Source organism: Chiloscyllium plagiosum, unplaced genomic scaffold (genome assembly GCF_037043375.1).
Source record: "Chiloscyllium plagiosum isolate Xiang-an unplaced genomic scaffold, Cpla_swu_hap1 HiC_scaffold_46, whole genome shotgun sequence".
Taxonomy (NCBI): Eukaryota; Metazoa; Chordata; class Chondrichthyes; order Orectolobiformes; family Hemiscylliidae; genus Chiloscyllium; species Chiloscyllium plagiosum.
Genome location: NW_028270184.1, coordinates 2,634,059 through 2,652,669, shown reverse-complemented (window position 1 = coordinate 2,652,669; position 18,611 = coordinate 2,634,059). Strand labels below are relative to the sequence as shown.

At 63.1% G+C, this 18,611-nt stretch overlaps 1 protein-coding gene across 1 annotated transcript in view; it reads right to left on the bottom strand.

The window, feature by feature from the left end:
• Positions 1-18,611, bottom strand: part of LOC122547681 (sodium/potassium/calcium exchanger 3-like) — a 161,102-nt gene that overhangs the window by 95,749 nt on the left and 46,742 nt on the right. The window contains exon 11 of the mRNA XM_087983563.1: positions 15,807-16,038. Coding sequence (XP_087839689.1) covers positions 15,807-16,038 — 232 coding nt within the window. The remainder of the gene's footprint in view (positions 1-15,806; positions 16,039-18,611) is intronic.

The following is an 18,611-nucleotide window of genomic DNA, read 5'->3' as shown; positions in this document are numbered from 1 at the left end:
GGATCGGGGATACAGACCGGGGATCGGGGAGACAGACCGGGGATCGGGGAGACAGACCGGGGAGTGGGGATACAGACCGGGGAGTGGGGATACAGACCGGGGATCGGGGATACAGACCGGGGATCAGGGATACAGACCGGGGAGTGGGGATACAGACCGGGGAGTGGGGAGACAGACCGGGGAGTGGGGAGACAGACCGGGGATCGGGGATACAGACCGGGGAGTGGGGATACAGACCGGGGAGTGGGGATACAGACCGGGGAGTGGGGATACGGACCGGGGATCGGGGATACAGACCGGGGATCGGGGATACAGACCGGGGATCGGGGAGACAGACCGGGGATCGGGGAGACAGACCGGGGAGTGGGGATACAGACCGGGGATCGGGGATACAGACCGGGGATCGGGGATACAGACCGGGGATCGGGGATACAGACCGGGGATCGGGGAGACAGACCGGGGATCGGGGAGACAGACCGGGGAGTGGGGATACAGACCGGGGATCGGGGATACAGACCGGGGATCGGGGAGACAGACCGGGGATCGGGGATACAGACCGGGGAGTGGGGATACAGACCGGGGATCGGGGAGACAGACCGGGGAGTGGGGATACAGACCGGGGAGTGGGGATACAGACCGGGGAGTGGGGATACAGACCGGGGAGTGGGGATACAGACCGGGGAGTGGGGATACAGACCGGGGAGTGGGGATACAGACCGGGGATCGGGGATACAGACCGGGGAGTGGGGATACAGACCGGGGAGTGGGGAGACAGACTGGGGATCGGGGATACAGACCGGGGAGTGGGGATACAGACCGGGGATCGGGGATACAGACCGGGGATCGGGGAGACAGTCCGGGGATCGGGGATACAGACCGGGAATCGGGGAGACAGACCGGGGAGTGGGGATACAGACTGGGGATCGGGGATACAGACCGGGGAGTGGGGATACAGACCGGGGAGTGGGGATACAGACCGGGGATCGGGGATACAGACCGGGGAGTGGGGATACAGACCGGGGAGTGGGGAGACAGACGGGGGAGTGGGGATACAGTCCGGGGATCGGGGATACAGACCGGGGAGTGGGGATACAGACCGGGGAGTGGGGATACAGGTCGGGGATCGGGGAGACAGACCGGGGAGTGGGGAGACAGACCGGGGATCGGGGAGACAGACCGGGGAGTGGGGATACAGACCGGGGATCGGGGATACAGACCGGGGATCGGGGAGACAGACCGGGGATCGGGGAGACAGACCGGGGATCGGGGAGACAGACCGGGGATCGGGGAGACAGACCGGGGATCGGGGATACAGACCGGGGATCAGGGATACAGACCGGGGAGTGGGGATACAGACCGGGGAGTGGGGATACAGACCGGGGAGTGGGGATACAGACCGGGGATCGGGGAGACAGACCGGGGATCGGGGAGACAGACCGGGGATCGGGGAGACAGACCGGGGATCGGGGAGACAGACCGGGGAGTGGGGATACAGACCGGGGATCGGGGATACAGACCGGGGATCGGGGATACAGACCGGGGATCGGGGATACAGACCGGGGATCGGGGAGACAGACCGGGGATCGGGGAGACAGACCGGGGATCGGGGAGACAGACCGGGGAGTGGGGATACAGACCGGGGATCGGGGATACAGACCGGGGATCGGGGAGACAGACCGGGGATCGGGGATACAGACCGGGGAGTGGGGATACAGACCGGGGATCGGGGAGACAGACCGGGGAGTGGGGATACAGACCGGGGAGTGGGGATACAGACCGGGGAGTGGGGATACAGACCGGGGATCGGGGAGACAGTCCGGGGATCGGGGATACAGACCGGGGATCGGGGAGACAGACCGGGGAGTGGGGATACAGACTGGGGATCGGGGATACAGACCGGGGAGTGGGGATACAGACCGGGGAGTGGGGATACAGACCGGGGATCGGGGATACAGACCGGGGAGTGGGGATACAGACCGGGGAGTGGGGAGACAGACGGGGGAGTGGGGATACAGTCCGGGGATCGGGGATACAGACCGGGGAGTGGGGATACAGACCGGGGAGTGGGGATACAGGTCGGGGATCGGGGAGACAGACCGGGGAGTGGGGAGACAGACCGGGGATCGGGGAGACAGACCGGGGATCGGGGAGACAGACCGGGGATCGGGGATACAGACCGGGGAGTGGGGATACAGACCGGGGATCGGGGATACAGACCGGGGATCAGGGATACAGACCGGGGAGTGGGGTTACAGACCGGGGAGTGGGGATACAGACCGGGGAGTGGGGATACAGACCGGGGATCGGGGAGACAGACCGGGGATCGGGGAGACAGACCGGGGATCGGGGAGACAGACCGGGGATCGGGGATACAGACCGGGGAGTGGGGATACAGACCGGGGAGTGGGGATACAGACCGGGGATCGGGGATACAGACCGGGGATCGGGGAGACAGACCGGGGATCGGGGAGACAGACCGGGGAGTGGGGATACAGACCGGGGAGTGGGGATACAGACCGGGGAGTGGGGATACAGACCGGGGATCGGGGAGACAGTCCGGGGATCGGGGAGACAGACAGGGAGTGGGGATACAGACCGGGGATCGGGGATACAGACCGGGGAGTGGGGATACAGACCGGGGAGTGGGGATACAGACCGGGGATCGGGGATACAGACCGGGGAGTGGGGATTCAGACCGGGGAGTGGGGAGACAGACGGGGGAGTGGGGATACAGACCCGGGATTGGGGATACAGACCGGGGAATGGGGATACAGACCGGGGAGTGGGGAGACAGACCGGGGATCGGGGAGACAGACCGGGAAGTGGGGAGACAGACCGGAGGAGTGGGGAGACAGACCGGGGATCGGGGAGACAGTCCGGGAATCGGGGATAGAGACCGGGGAGTGGGGAGACAGACCGGGGAGTGGGGAAACAGACCGGGGATCGGGGATACAGACCGGGGAGTGGGGAGACAGACCGGGGATCGGGGAGACAGACCGGGGAGTGTGGATACAGACCGGGGAGTGGGGATACAGACCGGGGATCGGGGAGACAGACCGGGGATCGGGGAGACAGACCGCGGAGTGGGGATACAGACCGGGGAGTGGGGATACAGACCGGGGATCGGGGATACAGACCGGGGATCGGGGAGACAGACCGGGGATCGGGGAGACAGACCGCGGAGTGGGGATACAGACCGGGGATCGGGGATACAGACCGGGGATCGGGGATACAGACCGGGGAGTGGGGATACAGACCGGGGATCGGGGATACAGACCGGGGATCGGGGAGACAGACCGGGGAGTGGGGAGACAGACCGGGGAACAGGGAGACAGACCGCGGAGTGGGGATACAGACCGGGGAGTGGGGATACAGACCGGGGAGTGGGGATACAGACCGGGGAGTGGGGATACAGACCGGGGAGTGGGGATACAGACCGGGGATCGGGGAGACAGACCGCGGAGTGGGGATACAGACCGGGGAGTGGGGATACAGACCGGGGAGTGGGGATACAGACCGGGGAGTGGGGATGCAGACCGGGGAGTGGGGATACAGACCGGGGATCGGGGATACAGACCGGGGATCGGGGAGACAGACCGTGGATCGGGGATACAGACCGGGGAGTGGGGATACAGACCGGGGAGTGGGGATACAGACCGGGGAGTGGGGATGCAGACCGGGGAGTGGGGATACAGACCGGGGATCAGGGATACAGACCGGGGATCGGGGAGACAGACCGGGGATCGGGGAGACAGACCGGGGAGTGGGGTTACAGACCGGGGAGTGGGGATACAGACCGGGGATCGGGGATACAGACTGGGGAGTGGGGATACAGACCGGGGATCGGGGAGACAGACCGGGGAGTGGGGATGCAGACCGGGGAGTAGGGATACAGACCGGGGAGTGGGGATACAGACCGGGGATCGGGGATACAGACCGGGGAGTGGGGATACAGACCGGGGAGTGGGGATACAGACCGGGGAGTGGGGATACAGACCGGGGAGTGGGGATACAGACCGGGGAATGGGGATACAGACCGAGGATCGGGGATACAGACCGGGGAGTGGGGATACAGACCGGGGATCGGGGATACAGACCGGGGATCGGGGATACAGACCGGGGATCGGGGAGACAGACCGGGGATCGGGGAGACAGACCGGGGAGTGGGGATACAGACCGGGGATCGGGGATACAGACCGGGGATCGGGGATACAGACCGGGGAGTGGGGATACAGACCGGGGAGTGGGGATACAGACCGGGGATCGGGGATACAGACCGGGGATCGGGGATACAGACCGGGGATCGGGGAGACAGACCGGGGATCGGGGAGACAGACCGGGGATCGGGGAGACAGACCGGGGAGTGGGGATACAGACCGGGGATCGGGGATACAGACCGGGGATCGGGGAGACAGACCGGGGATCGGGGATGCAGACCGGGGAGTGGGGATACAGACCGGGGATCGGGGAGACAGACCGGGGAGTGGGGATACAGACCGGGGAGTGGGGATACAGACCGGGGAGTGGGGATACAGACCGGGGATCGGGGAGACAGTCCGGGGATCGGGGATACAGACCGGGGATCGGGGAGACAGACCGGGGAGTGGGGATACAGACTGGGGATCGGGGATACAGACCGGGGAGTGGGGATACAGACCGGGGAGTGGGGATACAGACCGGGGATCGGGGATACAGACCGGGGAGTGGGGATACAGACCGGGGAGTGGGGAGACAGACGGGGGAGTGGGGATACAGTCCGGGGATCGGGGATACAGACCGGGGAGTGGGGATACAGACCGGGGAGTGGGGATACAGGTCGGGGATCGGGGAGACAGACCGGGGAGTGGGGAGACAGACCGGGGATCGGGGAGACAGACCGGGGAGTGGGGATACAGACCGGGGATCGGGGATACAGACCGGGGATCGGGGATACAGACCGGGGATCGGGGAGACAGACCGGGGATCGGGGATACAGACCGGGGAGTGGGGATACAGACCGGGGATCGGGGAGACAGACCGGGGATCAGGGATACAGACCGGGGAGTGGGGATACAGACCGGGGAGTGGGGATACAGACCGGGGAGTGGGGATACAGACCGGGGATCGGGGAGACAGACCGGGGATCGGGGAGACAGACCGGGGAGTGGGGATACAGACCGGGGATCGGGGAGACAGACCGGGGATCGGGGAGACAGACCGGGGATCGGGGATACAGACCGGGGAGTGGGGATACAGACCGGGGAGTGGGGATACAGACCGGGGATCGGGGATACAGACCGGGGATCGGGGATACAGACCGGGGATCGGGGAGACAGACCGGGGATCGGGGAGACAGACCGGGGAGTGGGGATACAGACCGGGGAGTGGGGATACAGACCGGGGAGTGGGGATACAGACCGGGGATCGGGGAGACAGTCCGGGGATCGGGGAGACAGACAGGGAGTGGGGATACAGACCGGGGATCGGGGATACAGACCGGGGAGTGGGGATACAGACCGGGGAGTGGGGATACAGACCGGGGATCGGGGATACAGACCGGGGAGTGGGGATACAGACCGGGGAGTGGGGAGACAGACGGGGGAGTGGGGATACAGTCCGGGGAGTGGGGATACAGACCGGGGAGTGGGGAGACAGACCGGGGATCGGGGATACAGACCCGGGATTGGGGATACAGACCGGGGAATGGGGATACAGACCGGGGAGTGGGGAGACAGACCGGGGATCGGGGAGACAGACCGGGAAGTGGGGAGACAGACCGGAGGAGTGGGGAGACAGACCGGGGATCGGGGAGACAGTCCGGGAATCGGGGATAGAGACCGGGGAGTGGGGAGACAGACCGGGGAGTGGGGAAACAGACCGGGGATCGGGGATACAGACCGGGGAGTGGGGAGACAGACCGGGGATCGGGGAGATAGACCGGGGAGTGGGGATACAGACCGGGGAGTGGGGATATATACCGGGGATCGGGGAGACAGACCGCGGAGTGGGGATACAGACCGGGGAGTGGGGATACAGACCGGGGAGTGGGGATACAGACCGGGGAGTGGGGATGCAGACCGGGGAGTGGGGATACAGACCGGGGATCGGGGATACAGACCGGGGATCGGGGAGACAGACCGGGGATCGGGGATACAGACCGGGGAGTGGGGATACAGACCGGGGAGTGGGGATACAGACCGGGGAGTGGGGATGCAGACCGGGGAGTGGGGATACAGACCGGGGATCGGGGATACAGACCGGGGATCGGGGAGACAGACCGGGGATCGGGGAGACAGACCGGGGAGTGGGGTTACAGACCGGGGAGTGGGGATACAGACCGGGGAGTGGGGATACAGACCGGGGATCGGGGATACAGACCGGGGAGTGGGGATACAGACCGGGGAGTGGGGATACAGACCGGGGAGTGGGGATGCAGACCGGGGAGTGGGGATACAGACCGGGGATCGGGGATACAGACCGGGGATCGGGGAGACAGACCGGGGATCGGGGAGACAGACCGGGGAGTGGGGATGCAGACCGGGGAGTAGGGATACAGACCGGGGAGTGGGGATACAGACCGGGGATCGGGGATACAGACCGGGGAGTGGGGATACAGACCGGGGAGTGGGGATACAGACCGGGGAGTGGGGATACAGACCGGGGAGTGGGGATACAGACCGGGGAGTGGGGATACAGACCGGGGATCGGTGATACAGACTGGGGATCGGGGATACAGACCGGGGAGTGGGGATACAGACCGGGGATCGGGGATACAGACCGGGGAGTGGGGATACAGACCGGGGAGTGGGGATACAGACCGGGGAGTGGGGATGCAGACCGGGGAGTGGGGATACAGACCGGGGAGTGGGGATACAGACCGGGGAGTGGGGATACAGACCGGGGAGTGGGGATACAGACCGGGGATCGGGGATACAGACCGGGGAGTGGGGATACAGACCGGGGATCGGGGAGACAGACCGGGGATCGGGGATACAGACCGGTGATCGGGGATACAGACCGGGGATCGGGGACACAGACCGGGGAATGGGGATACAGACCGGGGAGTGGGGATACAGACCGGGGAGTGGGGATACAGACCGGGGATCGGGGACACAGACCGGGGAATGGGGATACAGACCGGGGAGTGGGGACACAGACCGGGGAGTGGAGATACAGACCGGGGAGTGGGGATACAGACCGGGGAGTGGGGATACAGACCGGGGATCGGGGATACAGACCGGGGAGTGGGGATACAGACCGGGGATCGGGGATACAGACCGGGGAATGGGGATACAGACCAGGGAGTGGGGATACAGACCGGGGATCGGGGAGACAGACCGGGGATCGGGGAGACAGACCGGGGATCGGGGATACAGACCGGGGATCAGGGAGACAGACCGGGGATCGGGGACACAGACCGGGGAGTGGGGATACAGTCCGGGGAGTGGGGATACAGACCGGGGAGTGGGGATACAGACCGGGGAGTGGGGATACAGACCGGGGAGTGGGGATACAGACCGGGGAGTGGGGAGACAGACCGGGGAGTGGGGATACAGACCGGGGAATGGGGATACAGACCGGGGAGAGGGGATACAGACCGGGGAGTGGGGATACAGACCGGGGATCGGGGATACAGACCGGGGAGTGGGGATACAGACTGGGACGTGGGGATACAGACCGGGACGTGGGGATACAGTCCGGGGAGTGGGGAGACAGACCGGTGATCGGGGATACAGACCGGGGATCGGGGAGACAGACCGGGGATCGGGGAGACAGACCGGGGAGTGGGGATACAGACCGGGGAGTGGGGATACAGACCGGGGATCGGGGAGACAGACCGGGGATCGGGGAGACAGACCGGGGATCGGGGATACAGACCGGGGAATGGGGAGACAGACCGGGGAGTGGGGATACAGACCGGGGAGTGGAGATTCAGACCGGGGAGTGGGGATACAGACCGGGGAGTGGGGATACAGACCGGGGATCGGGGAGACAGACCGGGGAGTGGGGAGACAGACCGGGGATCGGAGAGACAGACCGGGGATCGGGGATACAGACCGGGGAGTGGGGAGACAGACCGGGGAGTGGGGATACAGACCGGGGAGTGGGGATACCGACCGGGGAGTGGGGATACAGACCGGGGATCGGGGATACAGACCGGGGATCGGGGAGACAGACCGGGGATCGGAGAGACAGACCGGGGATCGGAGATACAGACCGGGTATCGGGGATACAGACCGGGGAGTGGGGAGACAGACCGGGGAGTGGGGATACAGACCGGGGATCGGGGATACAGACCGGGGAGTGGGGATACAGACCGGGGAGTGGGGAGACAGACCGGGGAGTGGGGATACAGACCGGGGATCGGGGATACAGACCGGGGAGTGGGGATACAGACCGGGGAGTGGGGAGACAGACCTGGGATCGGGGATACAGACCGGGGAGTGGGGATACAGACCGGGGAGTGGGGATACAGACCGGAGAGTGGGGAGACAGACCGGGGAGTGGGGATACAGACCGGAGAGTGGGGATACAGACCGGGGAGTGGGGATACAGACCGGGGAGTGGAGATACAGACTGGGGATCAGGGAGACAGACCGGGGATCGGGGAGACAGACCGGAGAGTGGGGATACAGACCGGGGAGTGGGGATACAGACCGGGGATCGGGGATACAGACCGGGGAATGGGGATACAGACCGGGGAATGGGGATACAGACCGGGGATCGGGGATACAGACCGGGGATCGGGGAGACAGACCGGGGATCGGGGATACAGACCGGGGAGTGGGGATACAGACCGGGGATCGGGGATATAGACCGGGGAGTGGGGATACAGACCGGGGATCGGGGAGACAGACCGGGGAGTGGGGATACAGACCGGGGAGTGGCGATACAGACCGGAGAGTGGGGATACAGACCGGGGAGTGGGGATACAGACCGGGGATCGGGGATACAGACCGGGGAGTGGGGAGACAGACCGGGGATCGGGGAGACAGACCGGGGATCGGGGAGACAGACCGGGGATCGGGGATACAGACCGGGGATCGGGGAGACAGACCGGGGATCGGGGAGACAGACCGGGGAATGGGGATACAGACCGGGGATCGGGGAGACAGACCGGGGATCGGGAATACAGACCGGGGAGTGGGGAGACAGACCGGGGAGTGGGGATACAGACCGGGGAGTGGGGAGACAGACCGGGGATCGGGGATACAGACCGGGGAGTGGGGATACAGACCGGGGATCGGGGATACAGACCGGGGAGTGGGGATACAGACCGGGGATGGGGGAGACAGACCGGGGATCGGGGAGACAGACCGGGGACCGGGGATACAGACCGGGGACCGGGGATACAGACCGGGGAGTGGGGATACAGACCGGGGAGTGGGGATACAGACCGGGGTATCGGGGTCAGTGGAGTATGGGGTCAGAGGGAGTAGATTAGATTACATTACATTACATTACAGTGTGGAAACAGGCCCTTCGGCCCAACAAGTCCACACCGACCCGCCGAAGCGTAACCCACCCATACCCCTACATTTACCCCTTACCTAACACTACGGGCAATTTCCCACGGCCAATCCACCCTGACCCGCACATCTTTGGGCTGTGGGAGGAAACCGGAGCACCCGGAGGAAACCCACGCAGACACGGGGAGAACGTGCAAACTCTACACAGTCAGTCGCCTGAGGCGGGAATTGAACCCGGGTCTCTGGCGCTGTGAGGCAACACCATGCCGCCCCAAATCGGGGACTGTGACGTACCGGGGTCAATGGGGTATCGGGGTATCGGGGTAGTTGGGTATCGGGGTCAGTGGGGTATCAGGGTAGTGGGGTATCAGGGTCAGTGGGGTATCGGGGTCGATGGGGTATCGGGGTCAGTGGGGTATCGGGGTATAAGGGTCAGTGCGTATCGGGATCGGTGGGGTATCGGGGTATCAGGGTCAGTGGGTATCGGGATTGGTGGGGTATCGGGGTCAGTGGGGTATCGGGATCGGTGGGGTATCGGGGTCAGTGGGGTATTGGGGTCGGTGGGGTATCGGGGTCGGTGGGGTATCGGGATCGGTGGGGTATCGGGATCGGTGGGGTATCGGGGTCAGTGGGGTATCGGGGTCAGTGGGGTATCGGGGTCAGTGAGGTATCGGGGTCAGTGGGGTATCGGGGTCAGTGGGGTATCGGGATTGGTGGGGTATCGGGGTCAGTGGGGTATCGGGGTCGGTGGGGTATCGGGGTCAGTGGGGTATCGGGTTTGGTGGGGTATCGGGGTCAGTGGGGTATTGGGGTTGGTGAGGTATTGGGATCGGTGGGGTATCGGGGTCAGTGGGGTATCGGGATTGGTGGGGTATCGGGGTCAGTGGGGTATTGGGGTCGGTGGGGTATCAGGGTCAGTGAGGTATCGGGGTCAGTGGAGTATCGGGGACTGTGGGGTATCGGGGTCGGTGGGGTATTGGGATCGGTAGGATATCGGGGTCGGTGGGGTATCGGGGTCAGTGGGGTATCGGGATTGGTGGGGTATCGGGGTCAGTGGGGTATTGGGGCCGGTGGGTATCGGGGCCAGTGGGGTATTGGGGTCGTGGGGTATCGGGGTCAGTGGGGTATAGGGGTATCGGGGTCAGTGGGGTATCGGGGTCACTGTGGTATTGGGGTATCGGGGTCAGTGGGGTATCGGGGTCACTGTGGTATTGGGGTATCGGGGTCAGTGGGGTATCGGGGTCACTGTGGTATTGGGGTATCGGGGTCAGTGGGGTATCGGGGTCACTGTGGTATTGGGGTATCAGGGTCAGTGGGGTCACAGGAGTATGGGGATATCGGGGTCAGTGGGGTATCGGGGTCGGTGGGATATCGGGGTATTGGAGTCAGTTGGGTATCGGTATCGGGGTCAGTGGGATATTGTGGTATCGGGGTCAGTGCGTATCGGGATCGGTGGGATATCGGGGTATTGGGGTCAGTGGGTATCGGGGGTCAGTGGGTATCGAGGTCGGTGGTGTATCGGGGTCAGTGGGGTATTGGGGTCGGTGGGGTATCAGGTTCGGTAGGGTATCGGGGTATCAGGGTCGGAGGGTATCAGGGTCGTTAGGGTATCGGGGTCAGTGGAGTATCGGGGTCGGGGTCAGTGGGGTATCGGGATCGGGGTCAGTGGGGTATCGGGGTCAGTGGGGTATTGGGGTCAGGGTCAGTTGGGTATCTGGGTCGGTGGGGTATCGGGGTATCAGGGTCAGTGGGGTATCGGGTTCTCGGGGTCCGTGGGTATCGGGATCGGGGTCAGTGGGGTATCGGCATCGCGGTCAGTGGGGTATCGGGGTCAGTGGGGTATTGGGGTCAGGGTCAGTTGGGTATCTGGGTCGCTGGGGTATCGGGGTATCAGGGTCAGTGGGGTATCGGGGTCAGTGAGTATCGGGGTCGGTGGGGTATCGAGGTCAGTAGGGTATTGGGGTCGGGGTCAGTGGGGTATCGGGGTCGGTGGGGTATCGGGTTCTCGGGGTCCGTGGGTATCGGGGTCGGTGGGGCATTGGGGTTGGTGGGGTATCAGGGTCAGTGGGTATCGGGGTTGGTGGGTATCGGTGTCAGTGAGGTGTCGGGGTCGGTGGGTATTGGGGTCAGTGGGTATCGGGGTATCGGGTCGGTGGGGTATCGGGGTCAGTGCGGTATTGGGGTCAGTGGGGTATCGGGGTATCAGGATCAGTGGATATTGGGGTCAGTGGGGTATTGGGGTCAGTGGGGTATTGGGTCGGGGTCAGTGGGGTATCGGGGTCGGTGAAGTATCGGGATCAGTGGGGTACCGGGGTCAGTAGGGTATTGGGGTCGGGGTCAGTGGGGTATCGGGGTATCGGGGTCGGTGGGGTATCGGGTTCTCGGGGTCCGTGGGTATCGGGGTCGGTGGGGTATTGGGGTCAGAGTCGGTGGGGTATCGGGGTCAGTGGGTATCAGGGTCAGTGGGTATCGGGGTCAGTGGGTATCAATGTCGGTGGGGTATCGGGGTCGGTGGGGTATCGGGGTCGGGGTCAGTGGGATATCGGGGTCAGTGGGGTATCTGGGTCAGTGGGGTATCGGGCTCGGGGTCAGTGGGGTATCGGGGTCGGAGAGGTATCGGGGTCGGTGGGGTATTGGGGTCGGGGTCGGTGGGGTTTTGGAGTTGGGGTCAGTGGGGATCGTGGTATCGGGGTCAGTGGGGATTCGGTTTCAGTGGGATATCCGGGTCGGTGGGGTATCGGGGTCAGTGGGATATTGGGGTCGGTGGGGTATTGGGGTCAGTGGGGTATCGGGGTCAGTGGGGTATCGGGGTCGGTGGGGTACCAGGGTATCAGGTTTGGTGGGGTATCGGGTCGGTGGGGTATTGGGGTCAGTGGGGTATCAGGGCCGGTGGGGAATCGGGGTCGGTGGGGTATCGGGGTCAGTGGGGTATCGGGGTCGGTGGGGTATCGGGGTCGGTGGGGTATCGGGGTCGGTGGGGTATCGGTTTGGTGGGGTATCGGGGTATCGGAGTCAGTGGGGTATCTGGGTCGGTGGGATATCAGGGTATCGGGGTCGGTGGGGTATTGGGGTCGGGGTCAGTGGGGTATCAGCGTCGGTGGGGTATCAGGGTCAGTGGGGTATCGGGGTCGGTGGGATATTGGGATCAATGGGGTATCGGGCTCGGGGTCAGTGGGGTATCGGGGTCGGTGGGGTATTGGGGTCGGGGTCGTTGGGGTATCGAGGTCAGTGGGGTATCAGGGTATCGGGGTATCGGGGTCGGTGGGGTATCGGGTTCAGGGTCAGTGGGGTATCGGGGACAGTGGGGTATCGTGGTCAGTGGGGTATCGTATTCGGGATTAGTGGGGTATCGGGGTCAATGGGGCGTCGGGGTCAGTGGGGTTTCGGATTCAGTGGGGCATCGGGTCGGTGGGATATCGGGGTCAGTGGAGTATCGGGGTCAGTGGGATTTCGGGGTCAGTGGGGCATCGGGGAGGTGGGGTATCGGGGTCAGTGGGGTATCCAGGTCAGTGGGGTATTGGGGTATCGGGGTCAGTGGGGTATCAGGCTCGGGGTCGGTGGGGTATCAGGTTTGGGGTCAGTGGTGTATCGGGGTATCGGGGTCGGTGGGGTATCGGGCTCGGGGTCACTGGGGTATCGGGTTCTCGGGGTCCGTGGGGTGTCAGGGTATCGGGGTCAGTGGGGTATCGGGGTCAGTGTGGTATCCGGCTCTGGGTCAGTGGGGTATCGGGTTGGGGTCGGTGGGGTATCGGATTTGGGGTCAGTGGGGTATCGGGGTCGGTGGGGTATCGGGCTCGGGGTCAGTGGGGTATCAGCGTATTGGGGTCAGTGGGGAATCGGGGTCGGGGTCAGTGGGGTATCGTGTTCGGGGTCGGTGGGGTATCGGGGTTGGGGTCAGTAGGGTATCGGGGTCAGTGGGGTATCGGGGTCAGTGGGGTGTCGGGGTCAATGGGGTATCGGGGTATCGGGGTCAGTGGGATATCGGGTTCGGGGTCGGTGGGGTATCGGGGTCGGTGTCGTATCGGAGTCAGTGGGGTATCGGGGTATCGGGGTCAGTGGGGTATCGGGTTCGGGGTTGCTGGGGTATCGGGGTCGGTGTGGTATCGGAGTCAGTGGGGTATCGGGGTCAGTGGGGTATCGGGGTCAGTGGGGTATCGGGGTCAGTGGGGTATCTGGGTCGGTGGGATATCAGGGTATCGGGGTCGGTGGGGTATTGGGGTCGGTGGGATATCGGGGTCGGGGTCAGTGGGGTATCGGGGTCAGTGGGGTATCGGGGTCAATGGGGTATCGGGGTATCGGGGTCAGTGGGATATCGGGTTCGGGGTCGGTGGGGTATCGGGGTCAGTGGGTAATCGGGGTCAGTGGGGTATCGGGGTCGGTGTGGTATCGGAGTCAGTGGGGTATCGGGGTATCGGGGTCAGTGGGGTATCGGGTTCGGGGTCGGTGGGGTATCGGGGTCAGTGGGTAATCGGGGTCAGTGTGGTATCGGGGTCGGTGTGGTATCGGAGTCAGTGGGGTATCGGGGACAGTGGGGTATCGGGGTCAGTGGGGTATCGGGGTCGGGTTCGGTGGGGTATCGGGTTTGGGGTCAGTGGGGTATCAGGGTCAGTGGGGTATCGGGCTCGGGGTCGGTGGGGTATTGGGGTATCGGGGTCAGTGGGGTATCGGGGTCAGTGTGGTATCGGGCTCGGGGTCAGTGGGGTATTGGGGTCAGTGGTCAGTGGGGTATCGGGGTCAGTGGGGTATCAGGGTCAGAGGGGTATCAGGCTCGGGGTTGGTGGTGTATCGGGGTCGGTGGGGTATCGGGGTCAGTGGGGTATCGGGGTATCGGGGTCAGTGGGGTATCGGGTTCGGGGTCGGTGGGGTATCGGGTTTGGGGTCAGTGGGGTATCAGGGTCAGTGGGGTATCGGGCTCGGGGTCAGTGGGGTAACGGGGCATCGGGGTCAGTGTGGTATCGGGGTTGGGGTCAGTGGGGTATCAGGGTCAGTGGGGTATCGGGGTCAGTGTGGTATCGGGGTTGGGGTCAGTGGGGTATCGGGGTCGGGGTCAGTGGGGTATCGGGGTCAGTGGGGCATCGGGGTCAGTGTGGTATCGGGGTTGGGGTCAGTGTGGTATCGGGGTTGGGGTCAGTGGGGTATCGGGGTCAGTGGGGTATCGGGGTCAGTGTGGTATCGGGGTCGGTGGGGTCTCGGGCTCGGGGGCAGTGGGGTATCGGGGTCAGTGTGGTATCGGGGTCGGTGGGGTCTCGGGCTCGGGGGCAGTGGGGTATCGGGCTCGGTGGGGTATCGGGGTCGGTGGGGTATCGGGCTCGGGGTCGGTGGGGTATCGGGCTCGGTGGGGTCTCGGGGCCAGTGGGGTATCGGGGTCGGTGGGGTATCGGGCTCGGGGTCGGTGGGGTCTCGGGCTCGGTGGGGTATCGGGCCCGGTGGGGTCTCGGGGTCGGTGGGGTATCGGGCTCGGTGGGGTATCGGGGTCGGTGGGGTATCGGGGTCGGTGGGGTCTCGGGCTCGGGGTCAGTGGGGTCTCGGGGCCAGTGGGGTATCGGGGTTGGTGGGGTCTCGGGCTCGGGGGCAGTGGGGTCTCGGGCTCGGTGGGGTCTCGGGGGCAGTGGGGTATCGGGGTTGGTGGGGTCTCGGGCTCGGGGGCAGTGGGGTATCAGGCTCGGTGGGGTATCGCGGTCGGTGTGGTATCGGGGTCGGTGGGGTCTCGGGCTCGGGGGCAGTGGGGTATCGGGGTCGGTGGGGTATCGCGGTCGGTGGGGTATCGGGGTCGGTGGGGTATCGGGGTCGGTGGGGTATCGGGGTTGGTGGGGTCTCGGGCTCGGGGGCAGTGGGGTATCAGGCTCGGTGGGGTATCGGGGTAGGTGGGGTCTCGGGGTCGGTGGGGTCTCGCGGTCGGTGGGGTCTCGGGGTCGGTGGGGTATCGGGGTCGGTGGGGTCTCGGGGTCGGTGGGGTATCGGGGTCGGTGGGGTATCGGGGTCGGTGGGGTCTCGGGGTCGGTGGGGTATCGGGGTCGGTGGGGTATCGGGGTCGGTGGGGTCTCGGGCTCGGTGGGGTCTCGGGGGCAGTGGGGTATCGGGGTCGGTGGGGTCTCGGGCTCGGGGGCAGTGGGGTATCAGGCTCGGTGGGGTATCGGGGTAGGTGGGGTCTCGGGGTCGGTGGGGTCTCGCGGTCGGTGGGGTCTCGGGGTCGGTGGGGTATCGGGGTCGGTGGGGTCTCGGGGTCGGTGGGGTCTCGGGCTCGGTGGGGAATGGGGCTCGGTGGGGTCTCGGGCTCGGTGGGGTCTCGGGCTCGGTGGGGTCTCGGGCTCGGTGGGGTCTCGGGGGCAGTGGCCTGCTCGATGTTGCTGCCTGTACCTGGGATGTTGAATGGGAGCAGTGGTCCCGTTCTCTCAGCTCCCTCTTTCCGCTCTCCTTCCACTATCTCCCCCGGGATTGCTGTCTCCTCACTCTCTGGGTGCCCGGCTCCTTGCCTCGGTTCAGCCGCTGCGTTGGCACCGGTGCCATTCTCCATCGCCCCTTTCCCGGGCACACTGAGGGAAACATGTGGGTCTGGAACCCTGGCACCAGTCCGGATCAGGCGCTGCCTCTAGTTGGGGAAGAAGGGAGAGAAAGGGGGAGTTTGGGTTTGGGTTTGGGAAGGTGGGATTATAAACGAGTCCCGGCTCCCCTAATACCCTCAGCTGGCTCACACCATCACAGAATCACAACCACCTCACTGCTAAGGCACAGGAGGAAGCCAATCAGCCCATCCTCTCTGTACTAGCTCTCCCAATGAGCATCAGTGTGTTTCCCCCCATCACCCAAGCTCCCCCCAGCCTCCTCCTCTCCAGGGAAAACAGTCTCTCTCTTCATTGGGATAACTCACCCCTCAATCCCATCCCGGAAATACTCTCTTCAAGCTCCCCCTCATTGATTCTCCAACCCTTCAACCTCAAGCAAAGTTATTTACCTGTGGAGGCATCACAATCCCAAGCCCATTGCTACTTTAAGATGTGGCTGGGCCCAGGATTTACTGCGCCTGTCCTTAGTTGCCCCCTTGGGAAGGTGGGGGGTGAGCTGCCTTCCTGACCCACTGCAGTCCATGTGCTGTGGGTAGACCCACAGTGTCCCTTAGGGAGGGAATCCCAGGATTCTGACCCAGCCAGACTGAGGGAACGGCGAGATATTTCCAAGTCAGGATGGTGAGGGGCTCGGAGGGGAACTTGCAGGGGGTGGTGTTCCCATGTACCTGCTGCCCCTTGTCCTTCTGGATGGTAGTGGCCGTGGGTTTGGAAGGTGCTGCCTGAGGGTCTTTGGGGAGTTTCTGCAGTGTATCTTGTAGATGGTACACACTGCTGCTACTGAGCGCCGGTGGGGGGAGAGAGGGAGGGAGGGGGTGTTTGTGTGTGTGGGGCCAATCCAGCGGGGGCTGCTTTGTCCCTGGATGGTGTCGAGCTTCTTGAGTGTTGTTGGAGCTGCCCCCATCCAGGGGCAAGTGGGGAGTATCCCCTCACCCTCCTGCCTTGTGCCTTGTAGATGGTGGGACAGGCTTTGGGGGGGGGAGTCAGGAGGGGGGTTACTCACTGCAGGATTCCCAGCCTCTAACCTGCTCTTGTAGCCGCTGGGTTGATGTGGTGAGTCCGGTAGAGTTTCTGGTCAACGGTAACCCCCAGGATGTTGATGGTGGGGGGATGCAGTGATGGGAACACCATTGAATCTGGATGTAGGTTTGCTCGCTGAGCTGGAAGGTCCATTTCCAGACGTTTCATCACCGTACAGGGTAACATCTTCAGTGAACCTTTGGGCAAAGCATCGCTGATGATTCCCACTTTCTATTTATATGTTTGGGTTTCTTTGGGTTGGTGACGTCATTTCCTGTGGTGATATCATTCTCTATGGCGATGTCATTTCCGGTTATTTTTCTCAGGGGTTGGTAGATGGGGTCTATCTCGATGTGTTTGTTGATAGAGTTCCAGTTGGAATACCATGCTTCTAGGAATTCTCATGCGTGTCTCTGTTTGGCTTGTCCTGGGATGGATGTGTTGTCCCTGTCGAAGTGGTGTCCTTCCTCCTCCGTATGTGAGGATACTAAAGACCATCAATAATACCCTTAACTGTCATAAAATTCACTAAAGAGGATGGAACAATAACAAGATGTCGCAGCAGAGTGAACAGCCAATGGGGAACTTCAACCCAGCGTCTATAGGAAAACAACGCATACAGACCAAATACTGAACTGCAGAAGCAGTCATCCCAACGTTCACAAACAAAGCTGCATCAGAACATTATTTCACCGAGCCACCACACACTGCAGCACAGAGGGACTACAGCAGAGCAGAGGAGATTCACCTATACAGTGTATTCAAAAAGAACGGGTCCCCAATGAACACAGTCTGCCGATTTCTCAGCAACAAACCCAAACAAGCAGATAAAACACATCCAGAAACCCTAGCCACTCTCCCCTACATCAAAGACATCTCGGAAATGACTGCCAGACTACTCAGTCCCCTTGGGATCATGGTCCCCCACAAACCCACCAACACAGTAAAACAGCAGCTAATGAACTTGAAAGATCCTATACAGACAACAAGCAAAACTATTGTCATTTACAAAATACCGTGAAGGAATTGTAACAAACACTACGTTGGACAAACAGGCAGAAAACTAGCCACCAGGATACATGAACACCAACTAGCCACAAAGAGACATGACCCTTTCTCACTATTATCCTCACATACGGAGGAGGAAGGACACCACTTCGACAGGGACAACACATCCATTCTAGGACAAGCCAAACAGAGACACGCATGAGAATTCCTAGAAGCATGGTATTCCAACTGGAACTCTATCAACAAACACATCGAGATAGACCCCATCTACCAACCCCTGAGAAAAACAACAGGAAATGACATCACCATAGAGAATGACATCACCACAGGAAATGACATCACCAACCCGAAGAAACTCAAACATATAAATAGAAAGCAGGAATTATCAGCAGTGCTTTGCCCGGAGGCTCACTGAAGATGTTACCTAGTATGGTGACGAAACGTCTGGAAATGAACCTTCCAGCTCAGCGAGCAAACCTACATCCAGAACCTCAACCTGAGCTACAAATCTTCTCAAAACTGGCTAACATCATTGAATGTCAAAGGGAGGCGGTTAGACTCTGTTTGGAGA